General features: G+C 37.4%; 1 protein-coding gene across 1 annotated transcript in view; it reads right to left on the bottom strand.

Annotated features, from left to right (window-relative positions):
- TRRAP (transformation/transcription domain-associated protein) overlaps positions 1 to 15,547 on the bottom strand; it is a gene marked incomplete at its 3' end in the record, with an annotated part of 53,757 nt that extends 38,210 nt beyond the window's left edge. Inside the window, exons 1-14 of the mRNA XM_008947272.1 lie at positions 15,448 to 15,547; positions 15,060 to 15,109; positions 10,853 to 10,963; positions 10,187 to 10,291; positions 9,440 to 9,523; positions 8,660 to 8,716; positions 7,998 to 8,123; positions 7,562 to 7,639; positions 7,260 to 7,348; positions 6,299 to 6,395; positions 5,785 to 5,923; positions 3,328 to 3,406; positions 2,108 to 2,342; positions 102 to 429 (exon numbers count right to left, since the gene is read on the bottom strand). Of these exons, the coding sequence (XP_008945520.1) occupies positions 102 to 429; positions 2,108 to 2,342; positions 3,328 to 3,406; positions 5,785 to 5,923; positions 6,299 to 6,395; positions 7,260 to 7,348; positions 7,562 to 7,639; positions 7,998 to 8,123; positions 8,660 to 8,716; positions 9,440 to 9,523; positions 10,187 to 10,291; positions 10,853 to 10,963; positions 15,060 to 15,109; positions 15,448 to 15,547 (1,678 nt within the window). The remainder of the gene's footprint in view (positions 1 to 101; positions 430 to 2,107; positions 2,343 to 3,327; positions 3,407 to 5,784; positions 5,924 to 6,298; positions 6,396 to 7,259; positions 7,349 to 7,561; positions 7,640 to 7,997; positions 8,124 to 8,659; positions 8,717 to 9,439; positions 9,524 to 10,186; positions 10,292 to 10,852; positions 10,964 to 15,059; positions 15,110 to 15,447) is intronic.
- Positions 15,548 to 16,119: the final 572 nt, after the last annotated feature.

Below are 16,119 nucleotides of genomic sequence, written 5' to 3'. Positions count from 1 at the left end.
GAAGATAAAACATAAGACAAGAGTTAACTGTTAAAAATACTATTTGCTTTCATGCTAGGGAGTTTTAATTGTAAATGTAATTAAATATGATGCAGTTTTACCACCAGGAGCTTTGCATGATGTTATGCCCCATGTGATTGTCTTGACACCACAGACCAAAGTTTTTACTAAGCTTCGGCAATCTGTGACCTGAAACGTCTGTTTATCTTCTTTTTCTTTCTCCCCTTGTTTTTCAAACACAGGTACTGGTGCAGGAGCCACTGGAGTGGCTGGGGCAGGGGATGGCACAGGCACAGGCGCTGCATTGGCTGCTGTTGGTACCCCAGGTAACGCGGCTTCAGCCGCCCCAAGCTCAGACTGGGGCTTGCACTTCTTAAAAATAACAGAAAGCTGGTACCGTGCTATGGTGTGAAATTTCAGAACAAACACCTAAGGCACAAATAGGAAAGGCAAATGAAAGAACAGGGAGGGGAAAGAAAAAAGAAAATTAGCTTCTTCTTTGAAAATCATTCTAAATTTAATACTAATACTTCAAGTCAGCATATCAAGGACAATAAAATCTACATCTAGGTATTTCTGAAGTCACTTAAAAGACAGCAAACATTTTTAAGTGTATCAACAAAGAAGCTTGCTTACTTTAATGAGTTCCAAAAGTAAATATATTTGCTGAAAACTAATAAAAAAATCAACTAAAAAAATGGACCTCTCTACAATTCTACTTAATTTTAAATGAAAACCTATTTGAATTCATCTTGAAAGTAAAACAATATTTCAGTCTATAAATATTTACTATTAAGCACAAGAACACTGAATTTTTCAGATGTGTACGTCATGTATGCCAGATGTATTAAAAGATGTATAAATTATAGGTTAAGTTTTAGTTTTATGCAGCATATCAGGTTTAAAAAGCCACAGTCAATCCTGCAGAACAGTGTCTCTCAACATCTCTGCCTCCTGGCTGACACTAAACAAGGGACATGTCGCAGGGAATTTCAGTTTAAAATTTTCTGTACTTTCCAGATTTTCAAGTCTAGATCTACTTGGCTTGCTCAGTTATTTCCCCACTACTGCTACAGTTCTATACACTCTCTTCTTCCCTAGATATATCTTCTCTGAATTTACAAATTATTACAAATTTTAATTTGCTAAACCAATTACCAATCAATTGTGCTACATGACAGACTTCAAGAAGTAAAAGTTTATTTGGAAGACAAACCCTACTAGAAAGCTACTTCAATTTGAAAAATCTGGAATGTAGGACCCATTACAATGCATAACATCAACATTTTTCACTTGCACCATCACTTGTATTTAGGATGAAAGTTGGTGTTAACACCAGCTTCATTTAGATTTCAAGAAATGCTGTCACCTACGAAAATGAGATTATTAACACAGTATTTACCCTAGAAGCATTTTACTCTACAGTTGAGTGCATCTTCACGTTGTGGCAGGAAAAACACTAAGCAACATTTTTCCATTAACAGCTTGGCTGCAACAAGCAGGTAGCATTACACTTGTACTGCATCAGTAATGAACCTTTTCAAGAGCATCTCTGATTTTTAAAAATAACAACAAAACAAAACAGCTCTCCCCCCCAAATCTACCATATAAAGAAGATCCTTAAAATGGACCAGTAGGTCTTGGAAGTGCAGATTTTTCATATTTTGCAGATTTTACTAGGCTATGCAAAGGACCTATAAGATAATCTTCTTTCAGGATTTCAAAACCAAAAACCAAGTAACTAGAAGGCATTAAAAGAAATACCATTTGTATGTACTCTTAAGTGGGGAGGAAATGGGATTACAAGTAAAATTTAACAGAAATTAAAAAAAAAAGTAACTGTTAAGCCATCCTCAGCACCACAGACATTGTTTCCTGCTTTGAAACAAGTCACTGAATAAGATGGCAAAACATCTCGAATATACTTGAGATACTGTCCCCAAGGCACAGCATTTTAAAAAGCCCTTCTGATGTACTGAAATGAAATACAGCATGCTGACTGCTTCTACATATTCTCATTTCTGAAGCCGAGAGTCAAACGTGATTGACAACATACTATAAAATAGGATATTTAACTTATTATCAAATATTTTAAACAAATCAATACCTCCAGCATTCTCATAAGAATATCTCTACCATTTCCATTTTCCTGTTCGCTTTTAGACCTGATGCAGTCTACCAGATTTAGCAGAAGCTTGCAAGACATTGTCTGGATACTGCTAGGCAACGACTCATCATCAATGTTCTTGGCAAATAACTGGACAGCAAGGGAGAGATCATTGAGTGGTAAATGCTGACGGACATGATGTACCAGGTCTGCCAGGGTACTATATGCAAGTGGTCTATCAGTGAAAACAAGAAATGAAGAGAACATATTGAGGATAATTATAATTGTTGTTAATTAGACTTAACAAATAATTACTACCTGGAGCTATTTCCAAGATTCTAAATCCAAATTTTCTATTTTTATATTCAAATCCAGAGTTCACAAGACTTTTTTAATTACACAAAAGAATCATAACCTCTACAATCTAACCAAAAATGTATGAATCTGTCCCACAACACTAACATTATCCCTCTGATATTTCTCCCCCCACTACTGAATATCCCCAGCACATATTTTCATCTACATACAGCTAAAAACAAACTGGCATGTTTTAAGCAACACTTTAAGCACAGTTGCTAAGCTGTTTCACAATTAATCACTGACGGTTCATGATTTCAGAAGTGGTTAGGAAAACTGATAAATTTTTAAAAAAATTCTTTTCAAATACCAGGTTTAAGTATCTAGTAGAGCAAGTATTTCAAAATTTAAACCATGTTGTCAACAGGGTACAGCAGATACTTAAGCAAGAGGAAATCATTCTCCTAGTTCACATATTTCACTCTGGTCAGCAAAAGCAGCTAAAAAAACTAGTACACTATTGAAGACACAAAGCAAGTAATCTTCCCATTTAATTTTTTCAATTGCAAAGGAGTAAGTTTTAAGGTACGTATTGACAAAACAGTTTAATTTTCATTCAGATTTCACCCTGGACACAAGATTTCATGATATGCTGAAAAGATACCAAGTTGATTTCACTGTGACCACTGTTTTGGTTGTGAATTCCCATTCACCCATTTATCCCATTTTGCCCTACACCATGCTGCACCATCAAAGTGTTAAATAACAACCACTCTTCACAGCAGCAGGAGCCCTTCCAATATTAGAATATAATCAAATTAGTTACTTAAAGGAAAGATTCAGGAACCTATACAGATATTGTCATAATAAGCCCTGAAAGGAATCAGCCCTGGCAGGCAGTCAGCGAACTATTCCTGTCATACCTCAGTGTCTCTCGGGCAGTATATCCAGAGCCAATTAGTATAGATTCATCAAACAGCTTGTCCATACATGGAATAAATTCTATAATTTAAAAAAAAAAAAATTAAAGAGAAAGCCATACATAATGATTGGCAAAGGAAATTATCAAAATAAGATAGTTAACCATCAAACTGCTTAACTTAGGTAGTTCAACCTAGGTCAAAAAGTGGTTTTATTACAAAACTAATTCCTGAAGCTTATGAAAAGCAAGTGTCATTCACAAGGGAACTTTCAGTTAACCTCTTCTGACTATGAGCTTCACTGACATTTGCCCCTTAAGTAACACTGCAGTACACAGTCAAAGCCACAGCACTGAGATGACAAAACCAGTTACATCTGGAAAGACAAAACACTTACAGTACTTTCAACTTTGCAGAACTTTTAAAATGTAACTAATGAGCTACTGGGAAGAAGTTTGGGCAACACTATAGAACACAACTCTGGTTTGACTGGCATTTTATCATACAAGCTCTAGCCCAAAATATAATGCAGAATACATGCAACGTGGAGTCCAGGAAACAAAGAGATGTCAGTAATAAAAATCAAGCAGCAAAGCAAGACCAAAGAACCATTTGCTTCTTAAATATAGAAATCAACAAGTTGATGGAATTGATTAGGTCACTCTAAGACAGATGATGGAAATGGCAGGAAGGATTAACTGTCCTGTCTCCTAATAATGCAACAAACTTATTAATAAATGAGCAAAAAGTCAAAGAGAAAGAGGAGCATCCAGCAACCTTCATTCTCCACAGATTTCCAAACAGTATTACAGATAAAAATCCAGCATTTTCAGAATGAAATCTGAAACAAACAAGGAACCAGCGAGGTCCACTTAAAGGAAAGGGACAATGTAGCAGCTGCCTTTGCTTTAAGAAAATGTCATATTCTCCAAAAATAGAAAGGAAAAGGAGACAACTGGCACTGTTTCTTGAGCCAGGTAGAGATCTGGAAGACATACAGAGCAAGAAGCAAATAAGGAACAAGAATCAAGATTCTAGATGCAAAGCCAATCCATTATTTTACAAGGCAACCACCAGAGCAGTGATGATACGAGAATAAACTCAGTCATAGCCAACAAATAATACTGTGGAGAAAAAATTTGAGTCAAAAAGGTGGTTGGAAAGGAACTACCTTTGATCATCAAACCACTGTTTCAAAAAAAGGAACTAGAGTTAGATGCACTAATGTTAGCAGAGATTGAGATACAAAAACTGAGGATGGAAAAAAAGCAAAAGAAATGCAAACTGAAGAACAATGTTTGTGCATATTGAACACATTTAACATTAACATTCCTGTGTTGTGCTATTACTCTTAATGTGAACTAGTAAGAGAAATGAAAGCAAAGCAATCAATGATAAACTGTTGACACCAGACCACTGATTGAAGTCTCTCATTAAGCTTCAGAACACAAGAATATTTTAGGTTGAAATTAAGAAATATTCACAATATTCATTCACTAGAATTCAGAAACGGTGTAAACAATTCTAGATTTTGAAAGGAACATCTCATACAAAATTCTCAAAAGAAATAGCTTAATAGGGATGAAAATAGATACATTTCTAAATTTTATTTTAATTCTATCTTCTAAGCCAAGTTCTAAAACCCCCATCTTATATGTATGTGCATACCACATTTTGCTGATATGAAGTTTTCTTAGACAGGGGCAGGCTTTACAGTGCTAACAGTCAAGAGAGCAAGTGCAGTTTCACCTCTGCTCTTTCTTTTAGGAATCAGAAATGAAGTTCCACACAGACAAAACACATCACAGTAAGATACATGCATTATTCCTCAACTCTCAATCAACACACAAGAGCGAGACTTAGTTTGAAAGATTATTTCACCGAGAACAAAAATGCCACTGGTAAGACCCACAAACATGCAATGCTTCCCTCAACACTCATTTTCCCAAATCAGCTGAATTGCACCAGCAGAATGACTGAAAATTTATCTTCTACAGATTTCCATATATTTTATATGCCACTTCTCCTCTTCTTCACACTCCTTATCCCTTCTGCAGTACCATATTCCCTCTTCACTGTAACATTCCTAAGCATTTCCTCCAGTGCATCCAGTCTGGGGCTCCCAAGTAGCCGAGAACAGGGCTGGAGGGTTGTGTTATCAACACATGGTAAAACACCAGCCAGCTGCCCAAGGGCAATGACTTGCTGAGTTCACACTGCTATTTATCCATCTAATAGAGACACTAAGTTAGTCAGATATTTGGGGGTTTTTTTTTGTTTGTTTAGGTTTTTTTTTTAAGGAAAGAGAAAAAAAGAAACAAAAATCCCACCCACTCCCGAAACAATCAAAAGTATGTAAAAGTATGCAATAGTCTAAAAGAAATAAACTGTATGACTCAAAACACAGAAACAGTTGAAAACTCTCCAGTTTATAGACACATTTTTTAAAGCACTACATACGGCTCCTCAAGTCTGTTGTCAGGATGTGCTTAGCAGCAATCAGAAGCTCCTTCCGGAGATGTGCTGTCTCAGCTGGACAATTGGAGAGCAACTGCAACATTCCTTTCACCATTTGCTGAGAATATTTAGCAACTAATTCCTACAGCAAAAAGTAACATGAATACAATTATTATGACATTTTATTCTAAAGCTTTGCTTTACATTTGTAAAATAACATTCAATGAAAATTCACTTGTCTTCACTTCTCTTCAAGAAGACTATTTTTAAAACTACAACAGCCATTCCATAAATGCCTGGGGCAGGGGAAACAGCACATTTTTATTTTGCATTCACATGAGAATAACTCTGAAAGGACAACTCTCTACAACCAGTATAGCCCTATCTTCAGATCTGCTACACAAATGCTCTTCTCTCCAATCCCTGATGCACTGCAGTCGTGCTGGTCACTTGCCTCCCATAAAGCACCTAGAAATTTGTTGCTCCAAGAGTAAGAAACAACAAAAATACAACCTACCTGGTAAATTCTTATGATGTAAGCCAAAAAAGATAAGGTTTTAATTTGAGCAGCGATGAAATCAGCATACAATTCTTTGTTATAAAGTTTATGTTGCCTGAAATGAAATTGAACAGTGGTTATAACATCCCTCCTCTTTAGTACTTTTGTTCAGAAAATACACAGAAACTTCAAAATTATATCTTGTGGTGAGGTTCTTGCTTCATAAGGAAATAAAATCACCGGAAAGCTCATTTTCAGCAAGCTCTCTGCCATTCAAATTCCCAGCATCCCACGCTCTAAGCAGAAAAGCACAGCCAGGAGGCTGCCATACAACTTCCAGTTTTCTACCAAAATCCAAACCAGTACATGAGCAAACATTTGCCTCTGCTCCCATAACTGGGGCAATTATTTTCCTCCCAGCAATATTCCTTCCCACACACTTGTCTCTCTCAAGCTTCAAAGACTTATTCAGATGGACAGACAGGGAGAGACAGTGATGTTACTCTGCTGCCCTGCTCAGCACCATTTGCTGCTCCTCTCTCATGCAGAAAAAGCAGTGCCCTATCTGCAACATCACAAGGCTTCAATGAAGCTATACCTTGAGAGCAAAAATGTACTACTGGTACTATGGGAACAATTAAGTATCCTTGTCTCTGTCATGTATTGTCTGTGGTAACAGGGATTTCTGTCAGAAACTATTTTAAAAAATGCATTATCAAATAATAAATTGGGACCTACAGCACAACTATGGATTTTAACAGGGACACGTGATGGAAATATTAAGATTTGCCAATTACTTCACCTTCAAAACTTAACAATTTTAAGTCAAATAATCATTACTACTTTTGAAATTAAAAGCAGTAAGTCTAGAAACAAAAAAATCACAGGATGTAAGACAAAAATATTTTGGGCAATACTGAATAGCAGGTTTAAGTATTTTATCCCAAATATCATCAACATACTGTTAAAAGGCTCTTACCTTGCTTGAGCAGAAACCTGTATTATAATAGTGTTCATAATCAAGGGCACAAATTCAGCTACTACGTTGTGAATGTTCAGTTTGTAGAGCTTAAAAAAAAAAAAAATTATAAAAGTCACACCACAATCAACTTGAGAGCTAATCAGAAAAAAAACTCAGCAGTGGTTTCTTTTGTGCTGTGCAGACTTTTTTTTATTTTAATCTCAAAAATACATTGCATTCATTTCTACCAATCCCTTAGCCAGCAGAAGTTACACAAACCACAAGAAATATTTCCCTGCAAAATACTGAAGCATACTAACCTGATACATAAGAACAACAATAATTGGTAGCTCAGCCAAGACCTTTAGAGATAAAGATCCTCTTGGAATTATAGAATGCTGAAAGAAAGAACACGTTTCATAAGTGATTCAATTAGTAATTCAAAAAAGTATTTGAAATACATTTTTAAAGAAACTGCTAATTTTAATAGCACTATATTTAGCAATAACATTTTTAAAAGCACAAAACCATTGTATTATATTAAATTAATCATATTAAACTATACTGGATATTACATTTAACAAAAAAATCTGTAATTAGAGCTGAATAGAAAATATCTGAAAGTTTCAGCCAGCTACTACAAATAAATCTGGATAAGTAAAACAAACAGAAAGCAAGCCTGTCACCTTTACCTGCCTTTACCATTTGGTGTGTTGTGATACAGTCTCCTAGTTAAAGGGCAGTTGGAATACTCACTGTTCTCGTTTCACTATCTTCTCGTTCAGGGTTTACTTTCACCACAATTGTTGTGATCATGCCAACCATTTCAGGAGTAGGGACAGTGTTCTCTGGAATCACTTGAGGATTCTCAAAATACCGATTCTACAAGCAAAGAGCAGAAGAAAAACACCATGCTAGTAATAGTCAAAAGGCCATTTATCTCATTAGGATTCCTCCATATAATTTTTCCCCATAACAGGTGATTCTTTTGCTAAAAAACCCATCTGAACAGATGCTCTGTGTGAGCGAGGAAGAGCAGGCAATGGCCGCCACAGAGATCAAGCACAGTGAAGAGCTCTAACTGCTGGGAAGTGCATCACTTCACCCTTCCTTCACACAAAACCCATGTGACTACATGGTCACCACTGCAGTCAACTGACAGGTGCTTTATTGTGTAAGTTTACCTCAGTTTTCTCTTACTAGTAATACCATGCTACAAACAGAAGGTTTTCCAATTAAAACAATGAAATTTCTCCATTTTCAGACATATTTCTGTTAAATACTTTTAATGAAACTACATTTATGTTGTATCACTAGATATTATCTAGTGATAGGTGGTATCTTTTAGGAATAAAGTTAAGAAATAAAAATTAGCTTTCTGACTACAGCAAGGGCAACTTAAGAAATAAAAAGCTTACCACTACTTTTGGAAGTTCTTTGTAAATCTGTTTCACAAAGTCCAAAAAATGATGGATCTAGGTAGGAAGGAGTTGGTAAAAAAAAAAAAAAAAAAGTTTTAAATCTCTGTATTAACAGTAATTACATAGAATCTTTAGTCACCACTAGAATATACTTTTCATTATATTTAAAACAAATCTGAAAGCATTCCAGTTCCTTCTGCTCTGCCAATATTAAGTCAAATTGCACTGGGAAAGAATCCAATTTACTTATCATCTCAACATAGTTCCAACACAGTATTATTGAAGTAATTGATTCTATGATTCTATGAAACCAACTAAGTATTCCAAGGAGAAAATCAAGGAAAGCAACAGACTGAAAATGTAACCTTGCAAATACTTCTTCAAGAGTCACAGAAGAGAAGGGCAGGGAGGGAGACAACCATAATATTCCTTTCCAGGGATTTTCCCTTCACAAACCAAAAAGGCACCAATTCTCTTCCATTCTGTGGGAATTTTATTCCTTAGTTTAATCATATTTCCCAAAAACACTTAGAGCAAATATAACTAGGCTTTAGCAGCCTTTTCTCTCCCAAGGGTACTAGCACTATGAAATCCTCCTTTAAAAATTACTTTAAAGTAAAAAAAAAAAAAAAAAAAAATTAAATACATGGTTACCACAATGGGTCAGCCAATGTGAAAGGACAGCAGGGAAAAAAAACAACCAACCAATGCACTGGAAAAAAACAATTCTGAAGAGCATGGCAGTAACTTCTATACCCTGTAAGATTTATGACCTACTTCTTGAGTGATTGCTGGTCGGAACTGTTTGTGCAATTCAATAATTATCCTTAAGCAAATCAGGACATTTTCTTCATTCTCTGTCTGAAAAAAAAAAGAGAAGTTCTGGTGAGCCTACTGCTGCATTCCTCAACTACTCTGTATGTACTCCAAACCCTGTAAATTGTACTCATCTCAGCAACCTACAAGTGCCCCATTTACATGAATTTGCATAAGCAACATGCCTTTATTTTGATATAACTTTACCTTGCAGCCTTATATGGCTAGAATTAAATTCAGCCCTACTGGAATAGAAAACAGAAGTTTCAACCACTCTACACCTGCTTCTAATGCCCCACAGAAAGACATGTGGGGCTATTTACACACCAAGACACCCCCACATAGAGCAGGTTATTTTCTGTGAACTTCAAATTACAATGATTTCAACTCCAAGTAAGAAACAAAACAAAGTCCCTAGAGTAAGGTATCTGCGCTTTTCAGAAGTGTTCATGAATGAAGCCCTGTTTAGCATGAGAACAGTGCCTTGTATTTGTAAAATCCAAGTTCCTCAGGGGCAAAGAAGAACATGCAGAAAACCTGTAGATAGCAAGATACCACACTGGTGAAGCCTACACAGAATGCCCTTCCACTCTCGCTCCAGAAGCACAGCTGTTTAAAACTCTACGCCCAGCAATTCTTGAAGTTCAGAAAGAAAAGGAAAATCTTTCTGAAAATTTGAAACACTTCTAAGAGAAAAGAAAAAAATACCTCTAGAAATCTAAACATCACAGACAGGATATTTTTGGTATGAAGACGAAGATGTTCATTTGTTGGTATTCTGTGGATTATTTCAAGCACTAGCTTTCGGAGTTGCTATAAAAAGGAGGAGAAAATTAAAGATATTATAAAACTTTTTAAAAGCCCACAAGAAAAAATTGGTTGTAAGACCTTTTCAGGTTAACACTTCTGTAAACTTAGAAAGAAAAACATATTTTACTTTGTGTAGACATACTCTGTATATACAAACACATAATGCTTCCTACTACCCACATATGTGAGTAAAGCAAATTTAACAAATTTACAGGTGAAAAATGCAACTTATCACTTTTTTAAGGAACTCAGTTTCAAGTATTTAACAACATAGATTCAACTTTTGCCTTTCATGCTACAGCAAAGCCAGTGATTCATAACAATGTGTCATACTTCAGTGAAAGCCAATTCTGTTGCACCTTGGTTTTCATAAAAGCCCAGATCTGCAAAGTTTGTAAGTAACTTATTTAGAAACTACACTTCTTCAATCTTACTCCAGATAACATCTATTTTTAACAGCAAAGTCTATACATAAATCGGTTCATCAGTTTGATCAAGTACCTTGACTAAACGAGTGGTCTACTGCACAAACTGCAAAGAAGTAAGAGATGCTCCACAGGTTACCTGTGCTGGCTTCTCCTGCAGAAACTGAACTTCTCCATCCTGTAGAAAGGTGAGAAACCTAGGGATGATGTGTTCCAGGAATGTAGAATACTGAGGGGAGGATGTCACATTCTAATTAAAAAGAGACAAAAAAATTTCAAATGAGGGGAGAGATAACACAGACATTACACAGATGATGGTAAGTTACATCCAAAGACACCATTAAACATTTTCAGTGACTTTTTAATAGATAGAGCTATTACACATCTGCTGGCACACTACAGAGTGAAACACTAGTGAAACAAACAAAAACAAAATCTCTTTCCTCCAATTCCAGCAGACTGAAATATAATTTTCTTTTTCTACTTTAACATTTTCATGTCACACAGAAAATAAAAGTGGCATAACACCGAGCTACTTTAAATGGAAAAAATAGCCAACCAAAATGCTGTAGATGTTCTTGAACACGAAAGACTGACAAACACATTCACATTTCACCTCTCTAGGACCCCCAAGAATTTTCAGCCACTGTCAAACTGAGATTTTAGTTATTGCTGCAAATAGATCACCCACACTGAGCAGTACTTTGCACTGTGAAAACAATCTTGCACTACCGTCCACTTGTGAAGTCAGAAGAAATATTACATGAGCAAGCAACTGCTCCACATGCCTTAAAAAAAAAAACCTCTAACTTGGCCACTGTGAGGTTTATTTTGAAACTCAGCTGTAGTTCATGTATGTGTTGTAAGGCAACTCTCTGAAGTATTTGGGATACAGAAACATACAGGTCCTTAATAAAAGGTACAAATGAGAACACAGCATTCTTTTGAAAAATCTATCCAGGCATTTCAGGGGTTGATCACGTTATCGCTGACATAACGTGCAAGTTTTATAAAGCCACCTCTTTTAAAGTTTCCACTACTATTCTCTATGGTACAACTTCATAACATGCAACCATAAATCACATTACACTAGGCATACTGCAAACAAAGCTGGGTTTTTTACCTCAAGAGCTCTCAAGAAAGCAGACAGATGTCATAAGAAGGGCACATTTTAAACACACATGCTGGTTTTGGCTGGGATACAGTCAATTTTCTCCATAGCAGCTAGTCTGGGGCTACATTTTGGACTTGTGCTGCTAGCAGTGCTGGTAACACAGGAATCTTTTCCTTATTGCTGCCTAGTGCTTACACAGAGCCAAGGCCTTTTCTGCTCCTCACCTCACTCCACCAGTGAGGCATGGGGTGCACAAGAAGTTGGGAGGGGACACAGCTGGGACAGCTGACCCCAGGTGACCAAAGGGATATTCCAGGCCATGTGACAGTGTCTAAAGCTGGAAGAAGGAGGATGGGGAGAACATTCAGAGGGATGACGTTTGTATTCCCAAGTAACCATTACACAATGGGAGCTCAGCTTTCCTAGGGATGCCTGAACACCTGCCTGCCATGGCAGTGGTGAGTGAATTCCTTGGTTTGCTTTGCTTGTGTGTGTGGCTTTTGCCTTACCTATTAAACTGTCCTGACCTCAACCCACAAGTCTTCTCACTTTTACCTTTCTAATCCTGCCCCCATCCCACCACGACCGAGCAGTTGTGTGGGGCTTAGATGCCAGCTGGGGCTGAACCAGGACAATACAAGACTGGATATCATCAACAGCAGATTAACCCCCATCTTCTCTTCACACCAAAGGTCTTCCACAGAAAGTCTGCTGTATCTCCTCCACCTCCCCATAGTCTTTCCAATTTTAAAATACTCTTAACCTCCTGAACTTTTATGTCATGAGAATGGTCCTACTTTGGAGAAGGAAGGAAGGTTTCCAATAAGAAATGGAACGGGTATTGCCGCGTCCTTGGAAAGGGGATCACAAATCCATTTAAAGAAAAGCATATCTGCACCAACTCAGCCTAAATTTCTCAAAATAGCTTCCTAATATCTTCTCTAAACAGCCAAGAGTAGGAAAACTAGCAGCACTCCTGATATCTATGAATTGCTATTCTGAACCACATAAGAAACTCCCACTATTCTAACCAGTTCATTATTATACTGCTGGCACAAAACCTCTGAAGCAGCAACGGAAGTCAATTTTGGAAGCTTCCTCCTCCAGAGCAGAGTCTGGAGAGACAATGAATATACTCCTTTCACCTCATCTGGAATCAAAAAATCTCTATGAAGAAATAGAGAAGGAAGAAATCCCCCCTCAGACAAATAATGTCTGAGAAAAAAGATTCAAAACTATCAAACATTTCCATCCAGAAACTGGTTTAGAAGACCAATATTCTCTGCTGGGCCAGGACAATATCCTAACAACTAGCCCAACAACTGGTACTGTCAAGTGGATAACATTATGGGGAAGCACCTCAATTTCAAACTTCACTTCAATAAGTCCTCCAGAGCCATCAATGTTCAGTTCCACCCCTAACTGGGGAGACACCCAGATCAACAGTGCAGCCAACAGAATTTGAACACTGTCACTTTCAACAAACTGATGATTTTTTTAATTTTTTTATTTCACCTGAAGTGAAAAATAAAACATGCTGAACTTTATAGCTATTGGAAGCTGAAGTGGGAAACAGAGAAGAGCTAGCAAAGAGGCTGTGGAAGCAGAAGATGAAAAGAAACTATCTAGCATAACAACATGCAGCAAGGCCACCCAAAAAACTCCAAAGGAAAAAAAAGAAACTAAAACTGTACTAGTGGTTCCTCGTGCTCCCTCAAGTACTTTCCACCAAATAAAACTACTTTAGCATAAGTCATCACCTCTTTATGTGGCATCATGCTACAGAACCAAGTGAGTTCCAAGAGAACATTATCAAAACAAATATTGAACAAGTTCTTCTCTGCTGAAGGCAAGAGCAAAGAGAATCAACCAGGCCTTCAGATTCTACACAGGTTACTAGACCAAGCTGCTAAAACTACTCCTTTTTTAGATAGCAAATTGTTTCAGAGATAGCAGGTCAACTTAAAACGGATGCTAAACCACACAAGAGTATTTTTAGATGGTTACTTATGGCAGTATGAAGCTCTGCTCACTCCATGTGCATATAGCTGCAGAGCTGGCATAGACATCTACTTACACACACTAAACAAGCATTAAGCCTTTTAACTTTGTTTCTCATATAATGCAGTTACACCAGCTCTAAATGTGTTACTCCACCCTATTAACCTGAGCAAAAAAAAAAAAAAAAAAATCATCACTGGACAGGAAATTGCATCAATAAATCAGAAACAACTAAAATCAAACTAAAAAGCTTTCAACATCCAGCATCTGTTGGATGCAACTTTGCATAAGGCTTACTCAAAAATATCCAAAGTCATTAACAGGACTAGAATGTGGTAAGGACAGACTACCTTACAGTGGTTACATTTTCTATTTTATGTCACAACATGACTAAAAAATAGATACAGGGAATTACAGTGATTCTAAGATCTTGAATTTATTCTCCAAAATAACAAGTTCTCTATCATTTCAGAACAGATACATGATAACAAAGGACTCAACAAAAGCATGATTTCTGCTAACAGAGTTGGTCTAATTTGTGTCTCACTTTCTGCTGCTCACACAAACTTGATGGCCCATCACTATGGAAAAGATGCCACTGGACCCATCTCCACTCCTGCCATCAATTCTACATCTGACATCTCCTCCCTCACTGCTATACCACTGAACTACTCCGAGAAATCAGAGGGGACTCTGTTTTGTGAAGGCACAATACACATTTGAACTAAAAAAAAAAAGAAAGCTTTAAATAAAATTTTTGAGGCCTTGGGCGACCTAGTCTAGTTGAGAGATGTCCCTGTTCATGACAGGGAGAATCAAAGAATGGCTTAGGTTGGAAGGGATCCATGGGCAGATGATCTCTAGGGTCCCTTCCAACCTAAGCCATTCTATGATTCTACGAAATACAGAGACCTCACATCATTCAACAAAATGGGGAAAAAAAATCTATTACTTAATGTTTATTTAAGTGCTTACTGAATAAAGATTAGAGAATGAAGGAGCTCTCTAAATCCAAATGTTACAATTCTTCAATAACCAGGCTATTTTCTAAATACAAACCTAAAATCAATGACAATATAAATCATAAGTCATAATATACTAATATTTTAGCCACATAACATCAGAAATCAGACCAATATACATTAAGAAAGACATTTCTGCCATTACAGAAAGCTTGGGGGCTTTGGTGGGGTTTTGTTGTTTGGGAGGGGTTGGGCTTTTTTTTATTTACCTCAAAATTCTCACTGACTTCTTGCATCATTTTCAATTTGGTTTCATCAGCTGAAAATGGAAGTTCAAGCAAAATAATTAAATGTAAAGTTGCAGTCATGAAGGATAACACCAGTGTCACTGATCAAAGAAGCAATCAGATCTTATCAGTTCAGCTATCATCACCCAATTACAAGGCACACAATTCTCACACACGACCCTCACACAACTGCACACACACACAGCTTCCTCACTTTGGCTCATGAAAGTTTTACTCATCACTTTGCTTCTTTAAAAACCAAAACTCAAAGCAAATTCAACACATTTATCAACTGTCTAAACAATACTGCAACATTTGTGAAACAATGTATTGGAGAACTGTAACTTTCGAGAGATTAAAAAAAACTTACGTGTATTGACATCTGTAAGAGCTGCCACAAACTGAAGGTATTTTTTCATCAAAGTGGTTTGGTCCACTACCGTAGGCCCTTGTGCTGACACAAATGCCATCTTGGAGGAGGAAGGCTCAGCTTTCAGTACATAAAATCAAAATCAACACACCTACAAAAAAAAATTAAGATGTGTCAGTTTATATGGCTGGTTAACAACAGCTATCACATCACCTACATCCATTCTTTCTACGTAAAAAAGAGAGCACATCTTTTCCAAAAATCCTAAGTGTCACATTTAGTTAGGCTTCCCAATATAACGTTTGGCACGTAGAGCACTCGGGATCACAGGAACACCCTTGTAGGTATCAGCAGGTACTAAGCGCTTCGCACCACAGCGTAAACATTCCTCTGTTCTGTTTGGTTTCTCGCACCAGCAGCAGCAGGCTCAGGGATGCTCCGGGCACCCCACACCCGTTATCCCATCTTCCCACCCAGCCGGACCCCAAAGTCACAGGAGCCCTCGGACGCGCCCCAGCAGGACTCGCTCCCGGCGGTGCCAGGAGTTCTGCCGCCACGAGCTGCCTTTCTCGCTTCTAAGAAAACCCGAAAGAAAATCCAGCTTGAAAGACCGGCGACCCCGCTCCTCCCCTCGGCGCTCTCCCGTCAGTTTTCCTCGGCCCGCTCCGGCCG

The sequence above is a fragment of the Merops nubicus genome, unplaced genomic scaffold (genome assembly GCF_000691845.1).
Source record: "Merops nubicus isolate BGI_N331 unplaced genomic scaffold, ASM69184v1 scaffold17009, whole genome shotgun sequence".
Classification (NCBI taxonomy): Eukaryota; Metazoa; Chordata; class Aves; order Coraciiformes; family Meropidae; genus Merops; species Merops nubicus.
The sequence above is the reverse complement of the archived record's forward strand: the minus strand, read 5'-3'. Positions and strand labels throughout refer to the sequence as shown.